Source organism: Babylonia areolata, chromosome 4, assembly GCF_041734735.1.
Source record: "Babylonia areolata isolate BAREFJ2019XMU chromosome 4, ASM4173473v1, whole genome shotgun sequence".
Lineage (NCBI taxonomy): Eukaryota > Metazoa > Mollusca > Gastropoda > Neogastropoda > Buccinidae > Babylonia > Babylonia areolata.
This window is the reverse complement of record NC_134879.1, coordinates 43,606,158-43,626,604: the sequence shown is the minus strand read 5'-3', so window position 1 is coordinate 43,626,604 and position 20,447 is coordinate 43,606,158. Positions and strand designations below refer to the sequence as shown.

General features: G+C 40.1%; 3 protein-coding genes across 4 annotated transcripts in view; 1 reads left to right on the top strand and 2 right to left on the bottom strand.

The window, feature by feature from the left end:
- Nucleotides 1-1,485: 1,485 nt before the first annotated feature.
- On the bottom strand, nt 1,486-5,949 carry LOC143281204 (uncharacterized). Of its 2 annotated transcripts, none has more exons than XM_076586272.1 (3): nt 5,867-5,949; nt 4,130-4,246; nt 1,486-2,836 (listed from the first exon to the last, which is right to left on the bottom strand). In XM_076586272.1, the coding sequence occupies exons 2-3, from the start codon at nt 4,244-4,246 to the stop codon at nt 2,672-2,674; spliced, it is 282 nt and encodes a 93-aa protein (XP_076442387.1). In that variant the 5' UTR covers nt 5,867-5,949; the 3' UTR covers nt 1,486-2,671. The 2 variants fall into 2 exon arrangements, with proteins under 2 accessions (XP_076442387.1, XP_076442388.1); XM_076586273.1 differs by lacking the exon at nt 5,867-5,949 and adding an exon at nt 5,563-5,684.
- Nucleotides 5,950-8,315: 2,366 nt separating this feature from the next.
- LOC143281700 (cytochrome c oxidase subunit 7A2-like, mitochondrial) lies at nt 8,316-16,539 on the bottom strand. The gene is made up of 4 exons (XM_076586953.1): nt 16,367-16,539; nt 15,444-15,629; nt 9,840-10,052; nt 8,316-8,892 (listed from the first exon to the last, which is right to left on the bottom strand). The coding sequence occupies exons 1-3, from the start codon at nt 16,436-16,438 to the stop codon at nt 9,906-9,908; spliced, it is 405 nt and encodes a 134-aa protein (XP_076443068.1). The 5' UTR covers nt 16,439-16,539; the 3' UTR covers nt 8,316-8,892; nt 9,840-9,905.
- Nucleotides 16,540-16,692: 153 nt separating this feature from the next.
- Nucleotides 16,693-20,447, top strand: part of LOC143281202 (coiled-coil domain-containing protein 170-like) — a 26,523-nt gene continuing 22,768 nt past the window's right edge. The window contains exon 1 of the mRNA XM_076586268.1: nt 16,693-17,014. Within this exon, the coding sequence (XP_076442383.1) occupies nt 16,823-17,014 (192 nt within the window). The 5' untranslated portion in view covers nt 16,693-16,822. The remainder of the gene's footprint in view (nt 17,015-20,447) is intronic.

The window sequence follows — 20,447 nt, the reverse complement described above, 5'->3', positions numbered from 1 at the left end:
CCTTCCATCCCTTTCTCTAACAGCATATACCTGTGTGACTGAACATCTTTGATTGTGCATGTATAGGATGCTGTGAGTCATCTCTCTCTATCTCTGTGTACAGATGTAGGGTTTGTATGTATGTGGTGTTATGCGTTTGTGTGTGTGATCAGTTGTGTGTGCGTGTGTGTGTGTATACGTGCGTGTGTGTGAATGCGTGAGCATGTGTTTCTTCTGAGTGTACGTATGTGTTTGTGTGAGTCTGCGTGTGCGAGCGCATGTGTGTGTAATCAGTTGCTACGGTATGTTTTCCTTTTCTATATTTTGTTATAAGCTTTGGAGGAATATACAGGTTTTTGTCTCTTTACAAAGTATGGGTCGTGCACGACCCACACAAGCTTTGGAGGAATATACAGGTTTTTGTCTCTAAAAGATATGCGTCGTGGACGACCCACATGAGCTTCCGTGTATTGTCAAAAGCGACAGCAGTATGGGTCGTGGACGACCCACATGAGCTTCTGTGTGTAGTCAAAAGCGACAGCCAGCGAAGGTTAACCATGGACTTCAAAGAATTTATGAAATGCCCGAAATAACAAGATTTAAACAGTGTTATCACCTCAATTATCATAAACAATTTACCAAGCTAAAAGAACATGTTTAAGTATCAATTTTGGAATTCTATTGGTAGACATGCTTTAGCATTGTAAATCTACTTACTCTTGTCCCAAGAATTTGAATTGCTTGGTTTGAATCTGCTATTATGCTTTTTTTTTTTTTTACCTGAAGCTTTATAATATCAAATACAGAACACATTTTCAAATAATTTTATTTATTTTTTAAAAGTGTATATCAGGAGTGAGTCTTGAAGGCCTTGCCTCTCTTTTTTTTTTTTCATGTGTTATTTATAAATTTTATAAGGATAACACAGATACATGTATGTGATTTTATATGTATACGTTTGTGAGAGTAAACATGTGTGCGCATTTGAAATGCAAGTTCATTTGTGTACACAACGAGTGTAGGTTCTCCAGTTTTGTTGGGAAGTAAAGTGGTGGGTGTAAATTCAGACACGCAAAAACTTCATTCATCTCTGACACAACAAGTGGCCTCAACAATTGTGTGTGAGCCAAACTTCTGTCTGCTGTCACAATAGGGTTTGATGTCAGAATATGTTTCTGTTGTAAGACACACATAATCTAGTCATAAGCTAGAGGCACCATGGCAGAATCGGTCAGATGTTAGACTTCTGATCCAGTGTACACCAATGATCGTTGTTCAAAGCCCTGTTTCAGCATGATATTGTGTCCTTGGGAAAAGCACATGACTCCAGTTTTCCTCATTCCACCCTCATCTGCTTTTCTCTAGTATGCCTTTCCTGAGCGATCTATCCTTTTTTCGCTTTTCCTCTTGAGAGGCTTGTTTTAATTTGTGAAATGAAACCAGAAAATTAACAGTCACTGATCGATTCGCAAAAGACCTGCTTGTAGTCACAGAACAGCCAGTATGTCAAGTCTGAGTCTTTATTCAAATCACAAGTGATTCAGCCCTTCACAAACACCAAAGGCACAACCCAACCAGAACAGTAAACGTAAACAAACACAAAAACCTGGAAAGAATTTATAATACCGAAGAAGACTAAAAAGCAGACTGTTTGTATTTTCACTGATGATGAATTTATTTTGAAAACTGTCCTTTCAATAATAGAAAACAAATGATCTTGTCCTTTTTGAAGAGTGTGTATGTGTATTTTTCTTTTTTAATGTCTGTGGTACGTCACAGGTATAATTGGAGAAAAGTTGGTCCAGTTTATAAGTGCGCATTCAAACACAACTTCCACAACACTTCAACTGAGGTGCATTATCTTTGCTTTTTGTGCATATTGTCAAGAACGTGTATGTCTAATATTGCTATAATTTCAAGTCTAAAGTGGCACACAGACAATTTACAAATAAAGCAATGTATGATTAAGTTACAAAACACTCATGACATTCACACATTAAGACATGACATTGGCTTTTGTTTGGCCTGGAAAAAAAAAATAAAGAAACACAACAGGAGGGGCTGATGTAGTATGTTGTGAAATATTCTGCACACAAAAGTATTTCTATTTTCAAAGAAATTAATTCAAATATTCTGCATGTGAATGCATTTACATTTTCTGAGAAATGAATTTAAATATTTTACAGACAGAAATATTTCTTTTTTCAGAGAAATGAATTAAAATATTCTGCACATTTTAGTATTTATGTTTTCAGAGAAATAAATCAAAATATTATCCACATGGAAGTATTTATACTTTCTGAGAAAGGAATTCATTAATTGCACTGGTTTGCAGTACTTAAATTTGTTATCTCTTGCTGATGGCCACATACTGCAGCGTAATTTCCTTTAAAGCCATTGACCAATGTACAGCCTTAAATAGAAGGCATCAAATTTCAGTTCACCGGGTAAGAACACTGTCCACAGCTGAATACAAAACAAAGTTGACAGTGGAAAGGTTTAGTTTTGACACAAGACAAAGCAAACTATGGCACACTGAAAAAATCCAATCCATTTGAATAACAATGTTAAATATGAATATTATACTATTTAGAAAAGCAAACTTGAAGAATGCATTTCATGGCACAGACAACTTCAAAGCCAGCTGGAAACATTGGCACTGGTTTTGAGCCAACCGTCAAACTGGACTTTACTACTCCTCCTCAGCAGGTGGAGGACTAGGGGCAGTGGGTGGGAAAGACATTTTCCAGATGGTTGTCAGCGAGGGGATGAAGCCGGAGACCATGACAGCCAGGGTGGCGTAGTAAAAACCTTTGTCTCTTCCCAGCTTCTGCCACACCAGCAGCCCATCATCACGCTGAAATCAGACATGTCATTGCACTACATTTTCAAAGTGCACTGTTAGAAGCACTGAAGCAGCAAAACCATTTTTGGAAATACGTAAGAAGCAAAGAGGTTCTGGACTGGAACCCAAGACAGAGGCATTTTCAACCTGACTCCATGTATGTCTGTTTAATTCAACCAGTTGTATTCACATTTTCAAAATAAATAAAAACTGGTTTCTCTATGTCCACCTCAAAATCTATATGCTGTCATCCTCCCCAGTCCCTTTGGAAGGTTATCCCACAGGCCACTATGCCCTAAAGTGGAGAAATGCAACATCATTAAATCTGAAAGAACAATGAACTAATTCATACTGGAACTTGGCAGACAGTCTTATCTCTCACTTTCCACTTGAAAGTGAAACAATGTATGTGCAGCATAAATTCAGCAGTTGTTAAACAACCCATAGCAATATTTAAAGGAGCTGTCATTGCTGAATCTGTGTGAACCCAGTCTCAGAGGTAAACACATTCACAGGCAACTGGTGGGGTGGGAGAGGGCGGAGTAGAAGGAGAGGCTTTATACAGTCAGTCATTATGGCAATGTAACGGTAACTTAAAAACCGAGATATATATAATGTCTCACATCAGAGGACATCACTTTGTACTAATGCAGTTGATTGGCACTGGTCTCTCAAAAAATATTTTGCTGGAATATTGGTTTTAGGTTAGATTTTACATTCGGTAGTGTTGTTTTCCAATTTAACAAAATTCTGATCTTCGTGTTTATATATATATATATATATATATAAAGGGTTGGTAGTCAACACTGAATTATATTTATACATTTTTATAGTTTTCAAAGTTGACAAAATAAAAATTATCTTTCCTGTCCTTTACTTCACTGTGTCCGAGTGTGTGTATCTGCATTTGTTATTCTCTGTGTGATTTACTGTAACACATTTTGCGGATTAATTTTTATTATTATGATTTTTTTGTGTGTGTGTGCATTTGCCACTCTGGAAACAGTCCCTTTTTTTCTTTCCTTTACTATGAATTGATGTGTACTGAATATATCCTCAGTACTGAATGAAAGCCAACACTTTTAAACTACTTAAAACATTTTTTTTAACCAAGGTTAGTACACAAGCATAACAAAAGCTATGCTGAATGTCAGTTTTGTCAGATCTTTTTTTTTTTAAATATAGTTTTGCATCTTTATTCCCAACCACGTCACCTACAGAAAAATAACTCCAAATAAAACATACGCACACACACACATACACACACTACATATTCACACAGACCAGGATGAGGGAGGAACTCACACAAAACTGATTCTGCATCTCCTGGATCCTCTTGTAGCGAGGATTTTTGGGGTAAATGCCTGCGGGATCACCTTTCCGCAGTACAGTGACGCCGCGCACAAACATTCGGCTTGCCATCTAAAAAGCAAATATTTTACTGTCATGAACAGAAATGCTAACTGATGTCTGAGTAAGCAGCAATCAGCGTTGACAGGAAATGTGTAACAACTATTGTGTTGCAATTGCTAGTCAGTAGTGTCATGGACTGATGCTTTGGGGTAATATGGTACACCACTGTTGTCTTTTTCAGCCAATGGCCATGGTCAACTTATAGGTGCGTGTGCTGTAAGCTAAAAAAGGAACAAGATCACACAGTCCAGTATCATTCACTTTGAAAGTATTTCAGGAGTTTCCTGACCAACACTGTAGGTGTCAGCATCTCTCAGGCCTTGTTGATGCTAGGATATATTATGAAATGAAGCATAGAAATTAGAATACAAACTGCCCTATCATGTAATTTCAAACCTAAATGATCTCAAAAGCTTCATTAGTATCCTTATCCATTATGGAAAAAAAGGAGAAAAAAAAAGCAGAATATTAACCCTGCCTTTCATGTGCTGCTTTCACACAGATCTCAGTTTCAAACCCCCATGCCCCCTCTATTTCCAAGTCTATTTTAAGTTGTGTCCTTTGGTGTCACCAGGTTCACAGTGACTGTCACTAGAGGCAGGCACTGGTGGTATTCTCCACTACAAAGAAAGCATCAAACTGTCTGGGTTGAAACCAAGCAATTATTGTCAACTGTCGGAGTTTGAGCACTTTGTACATTGATTCAGTACAGTGACTGCTGAAGTGAGGCATTATCAATAACAGTGCTGGATCTGCTCAGGTGGGTTGCCTTTATTGATCTAAAATCAATAGTTCTGAATGGACTGCTTGTGCTGGGACAGTCACAGAACAATGTTGCAGTGCACAGGGTCTTGGTAGTTGGGGGAGTGAGGAAGATCTGATAAGGGGAGGGTTGAAGGTAAAAATAACACAAGGGTACTGCCATCAAAAATGGTACTGAAATGAAACACAAATATGATGACATGCAATGATATACCATTAAAGGTTTACAATCAATGTAGATTTTCTCAGAAAACCACCAAAAATTGACGTTGTTGACATTATCCAAAGGTATAAAACCTTATTCAAAATTATAAAGCCTGATTAATTTGTAAACATTAAAAAAAAAAAAAAAAAAAAAAAAGATTCTGAAAGAGAAAGAAAAAATCCTGTTGATTCTCTTTTTGTCTTTGACTCATTCCCTGGGCGCAAAAGTTGGATTTGCATTATTCATTTTTTTATTATTATTTTTTTTCATTTATAAAGCGGATGTGATTTAGATCAGTCCACACACTTTGACGCCTCCTTGAAACTTTTTAACATTACTTGCAAAACATTCCAATAACCTTGGTCAACAACGAGGCCTAAGCTAGTTGGTTCGTTCTGCAATCATTACTGCAAAACAAATACATTTTCTATGGGGCCAGTTTGCCCTTCAGCTGACAGGATTCGTCTGCTATATTTCAAGGCCAGCGCAACGGAAACCAATGAACAACAGATGACGGAAAAGGCTGCACGACGCTGTTTCTTGCAAGCATGCAAAACTTTCGTCAAAGTATCAGTTCTAACATTGCAAAAGAGTACTTGCGTTTTGCGGTTTCTATCACTATACTCTTCGTCCAATAAGCTGTGGTTTTGTTCCTCACAAACCTTATTTTCGAGATATTTTGGCTCAACTCAGCACTTAGTTGCAATGTCGCAGAAGGTTCAAAGGGAGACAACACAACTTTTCCGTTAGAAAATCGAAAGTTGATGCTTCCTCCGGGAAACTTTTCCGGAGGCGGGTACGTTTCAGAGTGAGCAGGTATCGGTCGTTATCGATTAAAGATGAGTAAACGAATGAAAGTCACTGCTCGTTTCTTTCTCCGTGAGTTCATATGTTTGCATTCAAGATCTTTTCACACTGATATTGTATTTCAAGCCTTTAAAATTTGAGTACAAGTGATTACCATTGCGAGGTTTGTGATGCACTGACACGCTTCCAACCAAAAGAGGTATATCATGACATTTTATCCGACTATAAATTTGGGGAACATTTAGACTTTACTGTCTACCCCTTACTGATTTTCAGACGATCCTTCAAACTGTTGCTTCCTTCTCCTTCCCCATAAACTTCCCCCTTTTTCAGATCCCCTTGCCTATCTCTCCCTCTCTCACACACTCAGTGTCTGTCATATACCCACCTATATTCTACACGAACACGTTACTGAGCATCCCCACACACCAATGTAGATCAATGTACGTCTAGAAAACCTCAAACCCTCATTAACACAGGTATGACTTCATCTTACCCCAAATTGTCAGTCATGTGTGCAGCAGTCTGTGTTACCAGTCAACTTCTTCCACCTTAACATTAATCTCGATCCACATCGACTCATGCAACACCTCCATTAGAAACCAACCCAAATATTCACCAGTATAGATCCTTATTCTTCTCCCACCATAATTTGCCTGTTTTCAAGACTGCCCCCAAAGTCACACCCAACATACCCACATAAGAACAGCACTCATAAAATCTCAAGATATCAATTTCAATCACATCCCCAAATATACAAAGTCATCCCATCAACATCAAAAACTAGAATGTCTTTACATAACTTTATACTTCTTGAATTTCACCAGTAATAAATCTTGCTGTGCAGACCATTTTGTGTTTCATGTGTCAACACATGAAAAAGTCCAATACAAATGCAATTCATGACAAGCTTTAATCTCCTCCTGTCCATTCTCCTCTCTCACTCCAATGCCACCCCCCATCCACAAACTTGCCTGCATTATCTTGTCTGAGATCTGGTATGATGAACTGTTGCTGTTGACACTGAGACAGCATGCTTGGCTGATAGTAATACTTTGGCAACATGTCACACTTCCCATTTGGGAGAAAGTATTGTGGTGGCAACCATCATTACCATTAAAGTCATGACCTGAAATACTGTGAAGTCGAATGCCAACTTTGTCCGCGTCTTTTTGAATGCGAGATCAGCTGTTGACCAGTATTCCGCAATCAGTCCCGTGAGGAATACCATGTGTGTGTGTGTGTGTCTGCATGTGCAGACTGGTTCAATCAGTATGTTTTGGCAAGATCTTGTGAATCATTGTAATGGTTAACTTGGTTTTTGGTGCGTACTTACTTACCATACCTGCTGGTTCATGATGCTGTCAGTGCATGTTGCTGCAGTATTGTAAATGTGCCTGTTTCATTTTCCTCTCCTGTCCTTCCTTCACAAGGCATTGTTTCTGCTTTGTTAGATGGACACCTCAAAATGATACTGCTTTTGATTAATTTGAAGAAGTCTTACTACAGAATTCATCTATGGACAACTGTTGTTTCACCATTTTGTTTTTATCATGCAAATAGTGCAAAAAACATGAAGGGCCAAGGGGAGTCAAAGGATGTATAAATCATCAATAACAATCTCTCAGTTGAGTTTGACTGACTTTTTTTTTTTACAAATTATTTCATTGTAGGAACTTAACACTGTCGAATCTTTTTCAATTATGTAGATGACATGCAAGACAGTGGCAGCTTCCAGAGTATGACCGCTTGCAGGTCCTTTCTAGAATATGCAAACTGAAAGTTAATAAACATGGCCACCACTTAGTTTGAGAAAGTAAAACCTAGTCTGTTCTAGCTAATGTCCTTATTCTGTTTGATCATCTGACTTCTTTTGAGCTTTGTCACCTGGAACAGAAACAAAACTATCAATTTGACACGGACTGATTTTGAATCCCCAACCCTCCCCAATGCTTTTAGCGTCACATTTCTGTGTAGAATTAAAAATACCAAATAATGAAGCCATACCACCTCATTTTTCTACTCTGCTTGGACCTCCCCCTCTTTTTCTTTTCCTAAGTTTTTCAGCAGGAGAGGATATACATATGTAAGGGTCAGGGGATAAAGATAGAGAAACAATATCTGTGTGTTTGTTCTTGACGCATAATTGTGAAACAGTAATGAGAGAGAGAGACAGAGACAGAGACAGAGATACAGAGAGAGTCATTCATTCAAGACTGAATTCTTGGTAGATTTGTGAACATATTGTCAAGAATTCAGTCAGAATACTTCAAGTCACTGCCCCAAACAGAAAAACAACAACCCTTTATGAACAATATGTATCTCATTACTTTATTAATAGTCATCAGTAAATCTGAATGATCACATCTAGGGAAAAAATAAAAGCTCCCCACATTCCATTGCTAATGCTTGAGAAAAAAAACCTGCTCAATATGGCACATCATTGCTAATGCTTGAGAAAAAAAAACTGTTAATATGACACTCATATAATTGGTTTCATCCAATTATACACAGTTCAAATCCATTCTCTAGTTTCTTATGCTTGCAATCACCAGTGCAGAAGAAAACACAGTACAATATCCGTATCAACTGATTTCTGAACCATAATATTGCTGTCCCCAAAAGATATAGCAGCACATAATATCTATCAGTGTAGAATTAAACTTTGATAATATGTGAGTTGTAAAATTAAAGAAAAACAAAAATATTGTACCACACAGAGTACACCATTGCAAGTATACCAATGCATTAATAAAAATTTCAAAAAAGTTCCCTCTGATATATTTCCAAGTATATACTGTATAAATCCTGTAGAAAATTCCAAGGTTGTCCTCAATGCATGATTCTCTTGTTTGATCTGACCTGTCCCTTGCGTATTACTCTGGAATCAAAGAAAAACAGGAAGTCTGAGATCTCTATAAACAACTATTTATCAATCTCAATTTCGCAAAGAGTATCATTATAAAATCAAATAATCAACTGTCTGAAGAAGTACATGTCACCAGTCAAAGTTGTGTGTGTAAACTCTAAGTATACATACAATAAATTCAGTGGAGTTACCCACCTCTTGTAATCAGTATTATATATGTTTTAAGTCTTTCACTCTTTGTATCTAAGTGTGTTGTTTTAAACAAGCATTTGTTCCTTTTAAACCACATCATTAATTGATGCATCTTCATTTCAACAGACTTCCAGCACAACTTTATATAGAGATTTTATAGGTACATCTCTAACAGTGAGCCACCTCTCTATTTCTCACACAGGATACATGTATGAATAAGAGCTGTCCTTACTTCTACAGTCTAAAACAGCCGAAACATGAGAGCTCTTCACACAACACGCACGCACACACGTACTACTCTACATTTGATCCACCTCTTTCTCAAAGAGGATAATAATAATAATAATATAGTGCTCGAATGGCGCAAATTCCCCGTATTATGAACTCTAAGTCAAGTGTTTCACATGAAACAATACAGAAACTAAAGTGCGTAACAGCATACAACAGTACATGAGAAGCATTGGAACTGTCTACCTCTGCTTCAGTATCATATGCGAATTATTCACATACACACATTCTCTTCCTCTCTCTTTTACTTTCTCTAACACTGAAAGACACACAACCCACACAGAATGACACTTACACCACACATGTCAAGTTATATTTTTTTAACAGAAAAAAAATTGAAGAACATGCAGAACACTATATCATAATTTTAATAATCACTTAACAGAAATACTTACAGACTATGCACATAACCACATTCACATAATAATTAATCACAAAAAAGTACTGATGCAACTACAGATAGTATAATATTCACTTACAGGCAGAAAATCAAAGTACGGATGCAGGTGATTGTGGCATGAGAGTACAAGCAGCAGCTAACGTGGTCACTCCTCGCTCTTCCTGGGGAAGGACATGCGAAAGAGCACACCCACACTCAGGACTGTGCCCACCATCACCAGGCCAATAGTTGAGTAATACCCCAAGCGGTCACGACCACCCAGTTTCTGCCACACCAGCTTGCCGTCGTCTTTCTGCATGACACACACCACCACCATTGTAAAAAAATACAAGAGAGGTAAGGCCTTCAAGACTCACTTGTGATACACTTTAAAAAAAAAAAATCCAAGCTTTTTATGTATTGACTCTAATTTCAAAATGTAATGTTTAATATGAGAAAGATCAGTTTAAAGCAAATTAAGTCCCCTAGCATTAATTACAGAGTAATTTCCCTCTTTTACCAGCTGCACCAAAACGTTTGCAAAATAAATAAAACTTCAATGCTTAGCAAAAGAAGTTCCTGTTTGAACAAAAAATGATAATAATGACTGCTCTTGTTGTTGGGTCAGAATATCAGATCAAAGTGCCAAGTTTAGAGAATACAAAAAATATAAATATAACAGTAGATGCAGTTTGCATATAATTAGGCTTCATTTTTTTATGCCCATCCCAGAGGCGCAATATTGTTTTAAACAAGATGACTGGAAAGAACTGAATTTTTCCTATTTTTATGCCTAATTTGGTGTCAACTGACAAAGTATTTGCAGAGAAAATGTCAATGTTAAAGTTTAACACAGCCACACACACACACACACACAGACAACCGATCACTGGGTTAAAACATAGACTCACTTTGTTTACACAAGTGAGTCAAAAAATTGTGCCTGTTCTGTTCATACGTACCTGTCACGCTGTCTGACTGTTTGTATCTATTTAGATAATAAAATGTTATGATTCTACAAATTACACAGAGCTATCAGTTGTCTTGTATGTGATGCATCACTCATCAGGTCAACTAAAAAGGAAATTTTCTTCCTAAAATTACGTTTATTCTAACATACTAACTGTATTTGAAGATGGTGTCAGAGCATGTAGACAGTGCCATATAATTATATATATATGATATATATATATATATATAGTAGTAGGCCTCCTTTGGTCATGGCTGACCATGGATAGAGTATATCCAACCTAATGTCTAAATGGGCTGTCTGCTTGGACCAAGCAGCGTCGCCTGTGACTGTAGAGACCGATGCGAGAGAGACAGTCTCTGTCGCAGCGGTCACATGTGTAAGCTGATGCTGGTCTGTTGGCTGCCATTCTTTTTCTGCGTTCTTTTTCTGCGAGCTCACTTTTCTGCTGCAGCAGCTGACAGTTTGTCCTTACCCATCCGTAGCTGATTCTTGAGAGTGCTTCTCCATCTGTTGCGGTCATCTGCAAGGTCCTCCCAGGACTCAGTGTTGATCTCAAGCGCCTTCATGTCATGTTTGCAAACATCTTTGTATCTCAGCTGCGGGCGGCCGTTGCTTCTCTGCCCTGTGGCAAGCTCTCCATAAAGGATGTTTTTTGGTATGCGACCATCTTCCATGCGGCGAATGTGGCCCAGCCAGCGCAGCCGATGCTGTCTCAGCATGGTATACATGGTTGGGAGACCAGCGCGAGTCAGGACTTCGGTGTTTGTCACCTTGTCTTGCCAGGAGATGCCGAGTATGCACCGTAGGCTTCTCAGGTGGAAGGTATTGAGCCTTTTCTCCTGACGAGCAAGTGTGGTCCACGCCTCACTGTCATACAGCAAGGTGCTGAGGACGCAGGCGTAAACAGCCATCTTTGTCTTCATGGTCAGCTTGGGATTTGTCCACACTCTTTGTGTGAGGCGGACTAGCGTTCTGGCTGCCTTCCCAATCCTCTTGTCAATCTCGGTGTCAAGGGAGAGGTTGTCGGTAATGGTGGACCCAAGGTAAGTGAATTGATGGATGGCTTCAAGCTCGTAGTCATCAATGGTGATGGCTGGTGGAGATGGCGTGTCTTGGCCTAGGACGTTTGTCTTCTTGAGACTAATGGTCAGACCGAAATCTTTGCAGAGAAGCGGTCCATTAGTAACTGCAAGTCCCACTGGGTGTGGGTCATAACTGTGGCATCGTCGGCAAAGAGCATGTCTTTGATGAGGGCTTCACAGACTTTTGTCCTTGCTCTGAGGCGGGTGAGATTGAAGAGCCTGCCATCTGATCTGGTCTGCAGGTAGATCCCTTCTTGCGCTGTACTGAACGCATGCTTCAGGAGAAGAGCAAAGAAGATTCTAAATAGGGTGGGGGCGAGGACACAGCCTTGTTTGACATCGCTGCGTACGTCGAAGGGCTTGGAGAAGTTACCAACTGCACCGTCCCTTTCATGTTGGAGTGGAAGGACAGTGGGAGGGCAGCTGATCTTTCGGAGAGCCCTGAAAAGGCTGTCTCTGCTGACTAGGTCAAAGGCCTTGGTGAGGTCAATGAATGTGACATACAGGGGCATCCTCTGCTCTCTGCACTTCTGGATTTGGCAAAGGGAGAAGATCATGTCTACTGTGGATCTCTCTGCTCGGAAACCGCACTGTGATTCCGGGTAAACGCATTCGGCCAGTTTCTGCAGGCGAATTAGGAGGACCCGAGCGTAGACTTTGCCTACAATGCTGAGAAGCGAGATGCCTCTGTAGTTGTTGCAGTCGCTCCTTTCACCCTTGTTTTTGTACAGGGTGATGATCTTGGCGTCCCTCAAGTCCTGCGGTACAGCTCCCTCATTCCAGCACTGACAGAGGACTGTGTGCAGAGGATGCAGAAGAGCAGTCTTGCAGTGTTTAATGAGGTCTGGGGGAATTCCGTCGCTGCCAGGTGCCTTGCCTGATGTCAGGCTGTTAATGGCCTTGCTGAGTTCGTCCTCAGTTGGCTCTTTGTCAAGTTCTTCCATGACCGGCATGCACTTGATGGCATCAAGGGCTGAGTTGGACACCATGTTTTCTGTGGAATAGAGGTCGGAGTAGTGTTCCACCCATCTCTCCATCTGCTGGCTAGGATCGTTGATTACTTCCCCGGTGGATGATTTGATGGGGGCAGTCTTGCTCTGTGTTGGTCCCAGTGCCTTCTTGATGCCATCATACATCCCTCGGGTGTTGCCTCTTACAGCAGCATTCTGTATCTCTTTGCTGAGCTCCATCCAGTACTTATTTGCACATCGCCTGGCGTTAAGCTGAACCTTACTCCTGGCAGCCCTGAGGATTTGCAGGTTCTTCTCGCTGGGTGACCGTTTGTACTCGGTGAGTGCAGCGTGCTTGGCCTCAATACTGGGAGTCATCTCTGATGATCTGGCCTCAAACCAGTCGTGGGACTTCACGTTTTTCTTCCCAAAGGTGGCCATAGCAATGCGGTGCATGGTGTCTCTTAGCGTTTCCCATCTTTCTGTGGCAGAGTCTCTGGGCTGCAATGCATCAAATTCTCTCTCAAAGGCCTCTGCAAACTGTTCTACAAGGTCTGGCTGAGACATCTTGCTGACGTCAATGTGAGGGTTCCCTTGTTTCTTTGAGCAGTGGAACTTCTTTGGTTGCAGTCTGATCTTGCAGCATACCAGAGAGTGGTCCATGTCGCAGTCTGCGCTGTGGTAAGAGCGAGTGTGGAGAAGGTTTTTGATGGCAGCTCGTCTTACTAGGATCAGATCCAGTTGGTGCTAATGTTTTGAGCGCAGATGCCTCCAGGAGACTTGGTGTTGGGACTTCGTCTTGAAGAAGGAGTTGGCGATGCACAGTTCATGGCAGGTACAAAACTCAAGTAGTCGCTGTCCGTTCTCATTCATTTTCCCCACTCCAAAGGAACCAAGACAGGAGGGCCACGAATTGTTATCTGCACCCACTCTGGCACTGAAGTCGCACAGGAGAACAAGTTGTTCTGTCCTGGGGATGTTCCTTATGGTTGATGCGAGATTTTCACAGAACTCATCCTTGGTGTCTGGAGAGGCGTACAGAGTTGGAGCATATACGCTGACGAGAGTGACATAGCCTTTGGAGGTGTTGAGGCGGAGAGTCAATAGTCGTTCTGAACTGCCGCTGCCTGGTTCGATCATGTTCAGCAGGCTGTTCCTGACTGCAAAGCCTACACCGTACTCTCTTGGGGCATCAGAGCTCTTTCCTTGCCAGAAAAAGGTGTAGTCCCTCTCCTTTAGTGTTCCTGAGTCAGCCAGCTGTGTTTCCTGCAGAGTGGCAATGTCCACATTTAGCCTCTTCAGCTCGCTGTTTATGACAGCTGTCTTTCTGGCATCACTGTTGTCTTGCAGATCTTGGGAGAGCCCAGGCATCATTGTCCGGACATTCCAACAGGCCAGTTTCATTGCTGATCCGTTTCTTTGAAGTTTTCTTTTTGCCTGCTAGTCGGATATTCTCCTAATCTTCATACACCCATAGAAAAAGGCAGGTCATGGCGGGACAGCACCTAATTGGCTGGGGGCTGCCCAGCTTGGGCGGGCGGTAGCTGTCCAGTGGGACGCAAGGGTCCCTCCCACCGTCAAAAGCAACCCGTGGCGTCGGCTCTACACCAATTGAGTGCTGACTTATAACTGGTAACTGTTGCTTCATGTGTTGTTCCGACGCTAGTGCTAGTAGCGAAGCTGGAGTGTCCTCTCCAGGTTGTAGGTGCAAGGTGTTTGTGGATGGACGGACGGATAAAAGCCTAGGCAATGTACTATGGAAGACAGGATGTTGCCCATGCCACTTGTCCCCCCTCTCCACCTCGCTGACAGATCCAATATATATATATGCTACACCACATCTGCTTAAAAAACAACAACAAAAAACAAAAACCAAAACAAAACAAAAAACCAACAAGCACACACAAAAAAACAACAAGAAAGCAGCAGGTACCTGACCTTTGCATGACAACCCAGGCCTTGAGTGAATGTGATGTCTGTTCTTCTGGGTTCTACCTTCTGGCATTTTGTAAATGCATTGCAGTAGTCTACACAGCTATGCACTATCAGTCTGAAGCCTAAATGAATAACAATGGATTTTGCTACATGTGCAGGCTGAGCGACTTATGTAATGCGTACAAAATTAGTCACCAACTGTATAACATAGAACTAGCTAGTTATTCAATTCAGACATACACACAAACAATGTTATATATATATATATAAAAAAAGAAAGGGCAATCTTCACACCCCACCCCCCTCCATACACACACACACACCACTGCCTCTGCCCCCCATAAAAAGAAAAAGAATAGAAAAAATACACAACCGTCCAATAACTGTCAGTTGCAAGGTCAACATCTCAAACTACAAACATCAGGAAAGAAAGTGGACAAAGTCACTGGAAAAAGTCCAAAGTTATGACCTTACCTGATAAAACCAATCACACACTGAGACAAAAACACATGATATATGGACAATAAATCTGCAATAACAACAAATTCGCTTTACATATCATCATAACAATTTAAGTCTAAGCGACAAGAATGAAATCAAACAGGTCTGCTGTCACACTAATGACAATCATTAACCAAGACAAATACTATACCTAACTTGAATACTGCAACACATTAATAGAACCAGTATATCACTTTGTTTGTCTAAATCACATAAAAATATACAGCCATATTGTGTTCTCTCATATAAGAAAAGGTTCTCACCAAAAAAAAATTTTGCATTTCCATTAACTTCTTGTAGCGACGGTTGGAAGGAACAACGCCCTGTTTTCCCGAGTCTTGAACCTTTTCGACACCAATATGAGGTTCTACCTCAGGTTCATGGGCAATCTTTGTATTCTTGGAGTCAAAGACGATCGCAGGTGGTTGCTGTGTTAATGGGCTCAGTCCCTTCAAAAAAAAAAAAAAAAAAAAAAAAGACAAAAAATAAGACAAGATGAAAAATACGATCGCAAAGACTATGATAATTAAACAACAACAATAATAATATTAATAACAGTACGTGTATGGCACAAACTCCCTATATAATGGGCTAAGCACCTCTCGTCTCATGAAACAAAACAAATAAAATTTAGTGTTTAATAATATAGCTCTGCACACGAAAAAAAAAAAGAAGAAAAAAAAAGAGCAATTTTATATAACACACCAGAACAAAACATACAATAGTGTTGGGTGGTGGGTGTTAAAGGATGTGGTCGGTGGCCCTGCGCTTCCTTTTTTGAGGAACTGGAAGTGTCGGGGTTTGTTCTAAATCCAATGTACCTTTTATTTACGGGTGTGCCAGTTGCATCGGTAGCATAAGCAGCATTGACTTGAAGTTGTGTACCTTGTGAATGGAGAGTTACCACTCTTTTTAGTCTTTACTATTTGTTTATCATTTGTTCACATGGCCCCATTGTTAATCCACACCAGGACAAATGTACAAAATATCATTTATGATCACACACACACACACACAAACACATTTAACAATATCCTCTAGTATTTAACGGGCTAACAAATGCAACGTTCTGTTGCCAAACTCGAAAGTAAGACCAAGTCAGACTCAGTTTTGTCAACGTGATCGATCAGTTGCAGAACCGAGTAACCTTGAAAAGTTGAATAAAAAGTATCCAGCGATTTCAAACCTGAGGAGTAAACGCTGCTGACTGTGTTGAAGGTGTTACCCGACCGATGAAGCTGTTATATTTGTAATACATTTTGGCACAAAATATAATGTGGCACGTCGAAAGAAATCAAAGTGGCCTCAAGCACACTTTCGCTGACATCCAATCGGTCACCCAGTTCTCGCAAACTCCCGCAGACTGATTTGTTCTGTCGTCACTTCCTCCACACTACGTTTGTAAAAGTTGTGCCCGTTTATGTTAAAGAATGTGGAGAACGGCGTGTTGTACTGGCCAACAAGGGCAGTGGATCCTCTGAACACTCAAGATGTGTTGACACAGTTGCTATGTTGCTCCCCCAAGATCGGGAGGAAACTGCACACTGTTATCATTAGAGACGGTGTTAAATACCAAGTTTTTCACAGGGAAACTTTGAGAGCATAGTCTGTGAAAGTGGAAGTGTTTTTATAAGAAGAAACGATGAGTTATATCCGTCCTTTGGAGACAGATTCGCTGCCGTTGCTGAACGAATCAGCAAGTGCCCGGCGGATACGAGCTCTTGAAGAAGAGCTTGCCGCCTACAGACGAGGCAACACGCCACGATTCGGATATTTGAAGTACAGCGAATATGAGAACGGGGGCGGCAGCATAACTCGGCGGGCAGTTACTGAGGTACGATTTGTATAGTGATACCCATACATTACAGCCAAATATAAGAACTGAAAACAACACAATCACATCATATCCTAACTGTGCGTCAGCGTGCCAAAACTCGCCCACGTGAAGAGAGGTAAATATTAAGTTTATTAAGAAAATTGGTTTAGAATGACAATTTTATTTGGAATATTGAGGACTTTATTTAAAATGTTCTCATCACAACAGATTTATCATCCCTAAGATACATTAAATCTGGTGCCACATTTGTGGCAGCCTGCCTACAAGTGTATTTTATATGTGTATATCATATCATATCATATCGATATCAAGGCGTGCAGGCCTGACAAGGCCTTTTGCCCGCGTGAAGTGGGGATGAAAAAGAGAGTCCCAACATATGACAGATGCATTTTTCAACATTGAGTGCACAATGCTTGAAAAATCAAGAAATATCTAGATGAGTTTTGTATTTAAAATTCTGTAAATGAATGTCAAGATAACTTTTTAAAGTATTCACTTTTCCTGCAGAAATAACATCTTGTGACAAATTATGTTATTTCTGCAGGAACAGTGAATACTTTTGTTTGTAACAAACATTTGTTACTCTGTAAAGAAATGTGCAAATCTGGAAGTTTTTACTGAAACTTCTAACAGTTGATGTTTGTAGGAATTGCCTCTTGTAGCAGTGTTCTCATTCAATGTACACAAAGAATTTATAGTTCTGCTGTCAATTGTCATATAATCCATGAGTCATTTTATACATCTCTATTAAATCACCACGCAGTCTTTGATACTGTAAACTAGGTAAATGAAGTGATTGCAACCTATTTTCATAGTCCATATCAGCAAAGCCAATGATTCTTTTAGTAAATCTTCATTGAACATTTTCAGTACTGTCTATACATTTCGCTAAGCCCGTATTCCAAACAACATTCCCATATTCCAAGACTGGCTTGACTAATGACTTAAATAATGGCACCATAATAATGTTCTTACTTTGACACTGTAAATTCCCAACTAACATTCCAGTCAGTCTACTGGCTTTTTTAATGGTTTCATTACATGAACATCAAAAGAGAGATCAGAGTAAACAATGACTCCAAGGTCTTTCTCCGATGAAGTCTCCTGCAAATTAGTACCAACCAAAAATGCTTATAATGTAGATTATTCCACCTTCATGTAAAACTTTATTGCTATTAAATTAAATTTGCCATCTATCAGTCCAGTGTATTAACTTATCAATACTAACTTGTAACTTCAATGTACCAACATCAGAATCTACTTCCTCATAGATCTTTGTATCATCTGCAAAGATTTTCACGAAACAGTCTAGTATAACAGGCATGTCATTTATATAATATACAAAGAGTGTGGGCCCCAAGGCACTGCCATGAGGAACACCACTACTCACCTTAACAGGACACGATGACTCAGTCCCAACTGACACATACTGTGTACTCTCATATAAGAAGTCTTTTATCCATTCCAACAATTTACCACAAATGCCGTACCCTTGCAATTTAACAATTAATCTTTTATGTGGAACTTTATCGAACGCTTTCTGTAAGTCCAGATAAATTGCATCCATTGGCTTATTGTTTCCAACTTCAAGTGATTGCATCCAGTCATGTAAAGTATTCAGCAACTGAGTCACACAGAATCTACCACTGGTAAAGCCAAATTGATAATCAGACAATAAGTTGTTACTAATCAAATGTTTATTCAAAGTGTCACGTATGAAACTTTCAAAAGCTTTACAAACAGATAGTTTCCAGGTTCTTGTTTGTTACCTTTCTTAGATATTGGTTTTACTTCTGCTACTTTCCATGCCTGTGGGATCTTACCATGTGATACAGTTTTAAACGAACAGAATCTTTAAGGGAATAGCTAAACTACTATGCAATTCTTTTAGCAAATAAGAGTGTATTCCATCAGGACCAATGGCTTTATTCACCTTTAAATGTAAAAGTTTGTCACAATCATGTTTTCTGAAACCTCAACATTATGTGTTGAAGCCTTGCATTTTGGTTCAAAAGAAGGAATATTGGTGACATCTTCCACTGTGAAAACACTAGAGAAAAAATTTAAGACCCCAGCCTTTTCTTTGTCAGTGTTAGTCAAAGTTCCACCGGGTGTGCTTAAGTTCAGAATAACCTCCTTAGGTTTAGTTTGTGATACAACATAATTAAAAAATCTCTTTGCGTCACTTTTAATATTTTTTGCAAAAGACATCTTTTTTTCCTTAGTAGTCTTTGGTAATGCCCTCATAACCTGATTTCAAGCATGTGCATAAGCATTATAATTTTCAGTCATCCTGAACTTCTTATGCCATCTGAAAGCCTTTCTTTTGAATCTTATCTTTTCCAAAACAGAAGGTAACACACATATATTACTTTGTTTTCCCCCCACATTTACACCTTCATTTAAGGTGGCTGAAAAAGACCCAAAGATGGAATTGGCGACTTGTGAGAATTATTCAGACTGTACAGGATATTACACAGTTTCATATTTTGTTTCTGATATCTGGCAGTCTCAATATTCGTCTAGATAGGTAGCCAGCTCTATGGTCAAAGAGAGTGCTGCACTCGGGGGTGTTGGGATGAGGTAGCCAACAGTTGGTCTGGTGCAAACAACAGTAATAACAACAATAGTGGTAAAAATGATAACAATAATCATAATTACAACAATAATAACATGCAGTAAACAATACGAGTGACAGGGTAGGCATGGGAGGTGGTGGGGTTTGTTAGCAGGTGCAATGCTTTGCCCCCCCGCATCCCTCCATCCCCTCCACACATACTCACACCCACACCCACACCCCCATCCCAGAACTCCCAAACACACATCTCCATCCCACAAGGGATTAAGGTAACACTCAATTCTGCCTAATAGATACTGAATCAGGCCCACCACACTCAATTCTGCCTGATAGTAATACTGAATCAGGCCTACCACACTCAGTTCTGCTTGATACAGAAGCAGGCCCATCACACTCAATTCTGCTTAATACAGAAGCAGGCCCACCACACTCAATTCTGCTTAATATTGAATCGGGCCCATCATACTCAATACTGCCTAATCAGGTGCATCACGCTCAATTCTGTCTAAACAGAAGCAGGCCTACCACACTCAATTCTGTCTAGTACTGAATGAGGCCCATCACACTCAATTCTGCCTGATTAGTCCCATCACACTCAATTCTGCCTGATACACAAGCAGGCCCATCACACTCATTTCTGCCCAGTACAGATGCAGGCCCACCACAAGGTGGGAAGATTACGCCTAGGTGCTGGAATGTCTGATGGATGGATAGGAGAATTATGGGATGGGGGTGGGGGGGTGGGGGTGGGGGGGTTATCTTAGGGGAGTGATTGGAAGGGATTGGGGGAGGGGTGGGCTGACAGTTTTAGAGAGTACATGTGTGCAGTCTCATTTTGAAGGCATCCAGTGT

Excerpts from the sequence above, each read along its gene's own strand:
- LOC143281204 (XM_076586272.1), bottom strand. The coding sequence starts at position 4,246 with ATGGCAAGCCGAATGTTTGTGCGCGGCGTCACTGTACTGCGGAAAGGT. Across the intron at positions 2,837-4,129 it reads AGATGCAGAATCAGTTTTGT|CGTGATGATGGGCTGCTGGT; the intron begins GTGAGTTCCTCC and ends GTCTGATTTCAG.
- LOC143281700 (XM_076586953.1), bottom strand. The coding sequence starts at position 16,438 with ATGTATTACAAATATAACAGCTTCATCGGTCGGGTAACACCTTCAACA. Across the intron at positions 15,630-16,366 it reads CAGCAGCGTTTACTCCTCAG|GGACTGAGCCCATTAACACA; the intron begins GTTTGAAATCGC and ends TTTTTTTTGAAG. Across the intron at positions 10,053-15,443 it reads AAATGCAAAATTTTTTTTTG|AAAGACGACGGCAAGCTGGT; the intron begins GTGAGAACCTTT and ends TGTGTCATGCAG.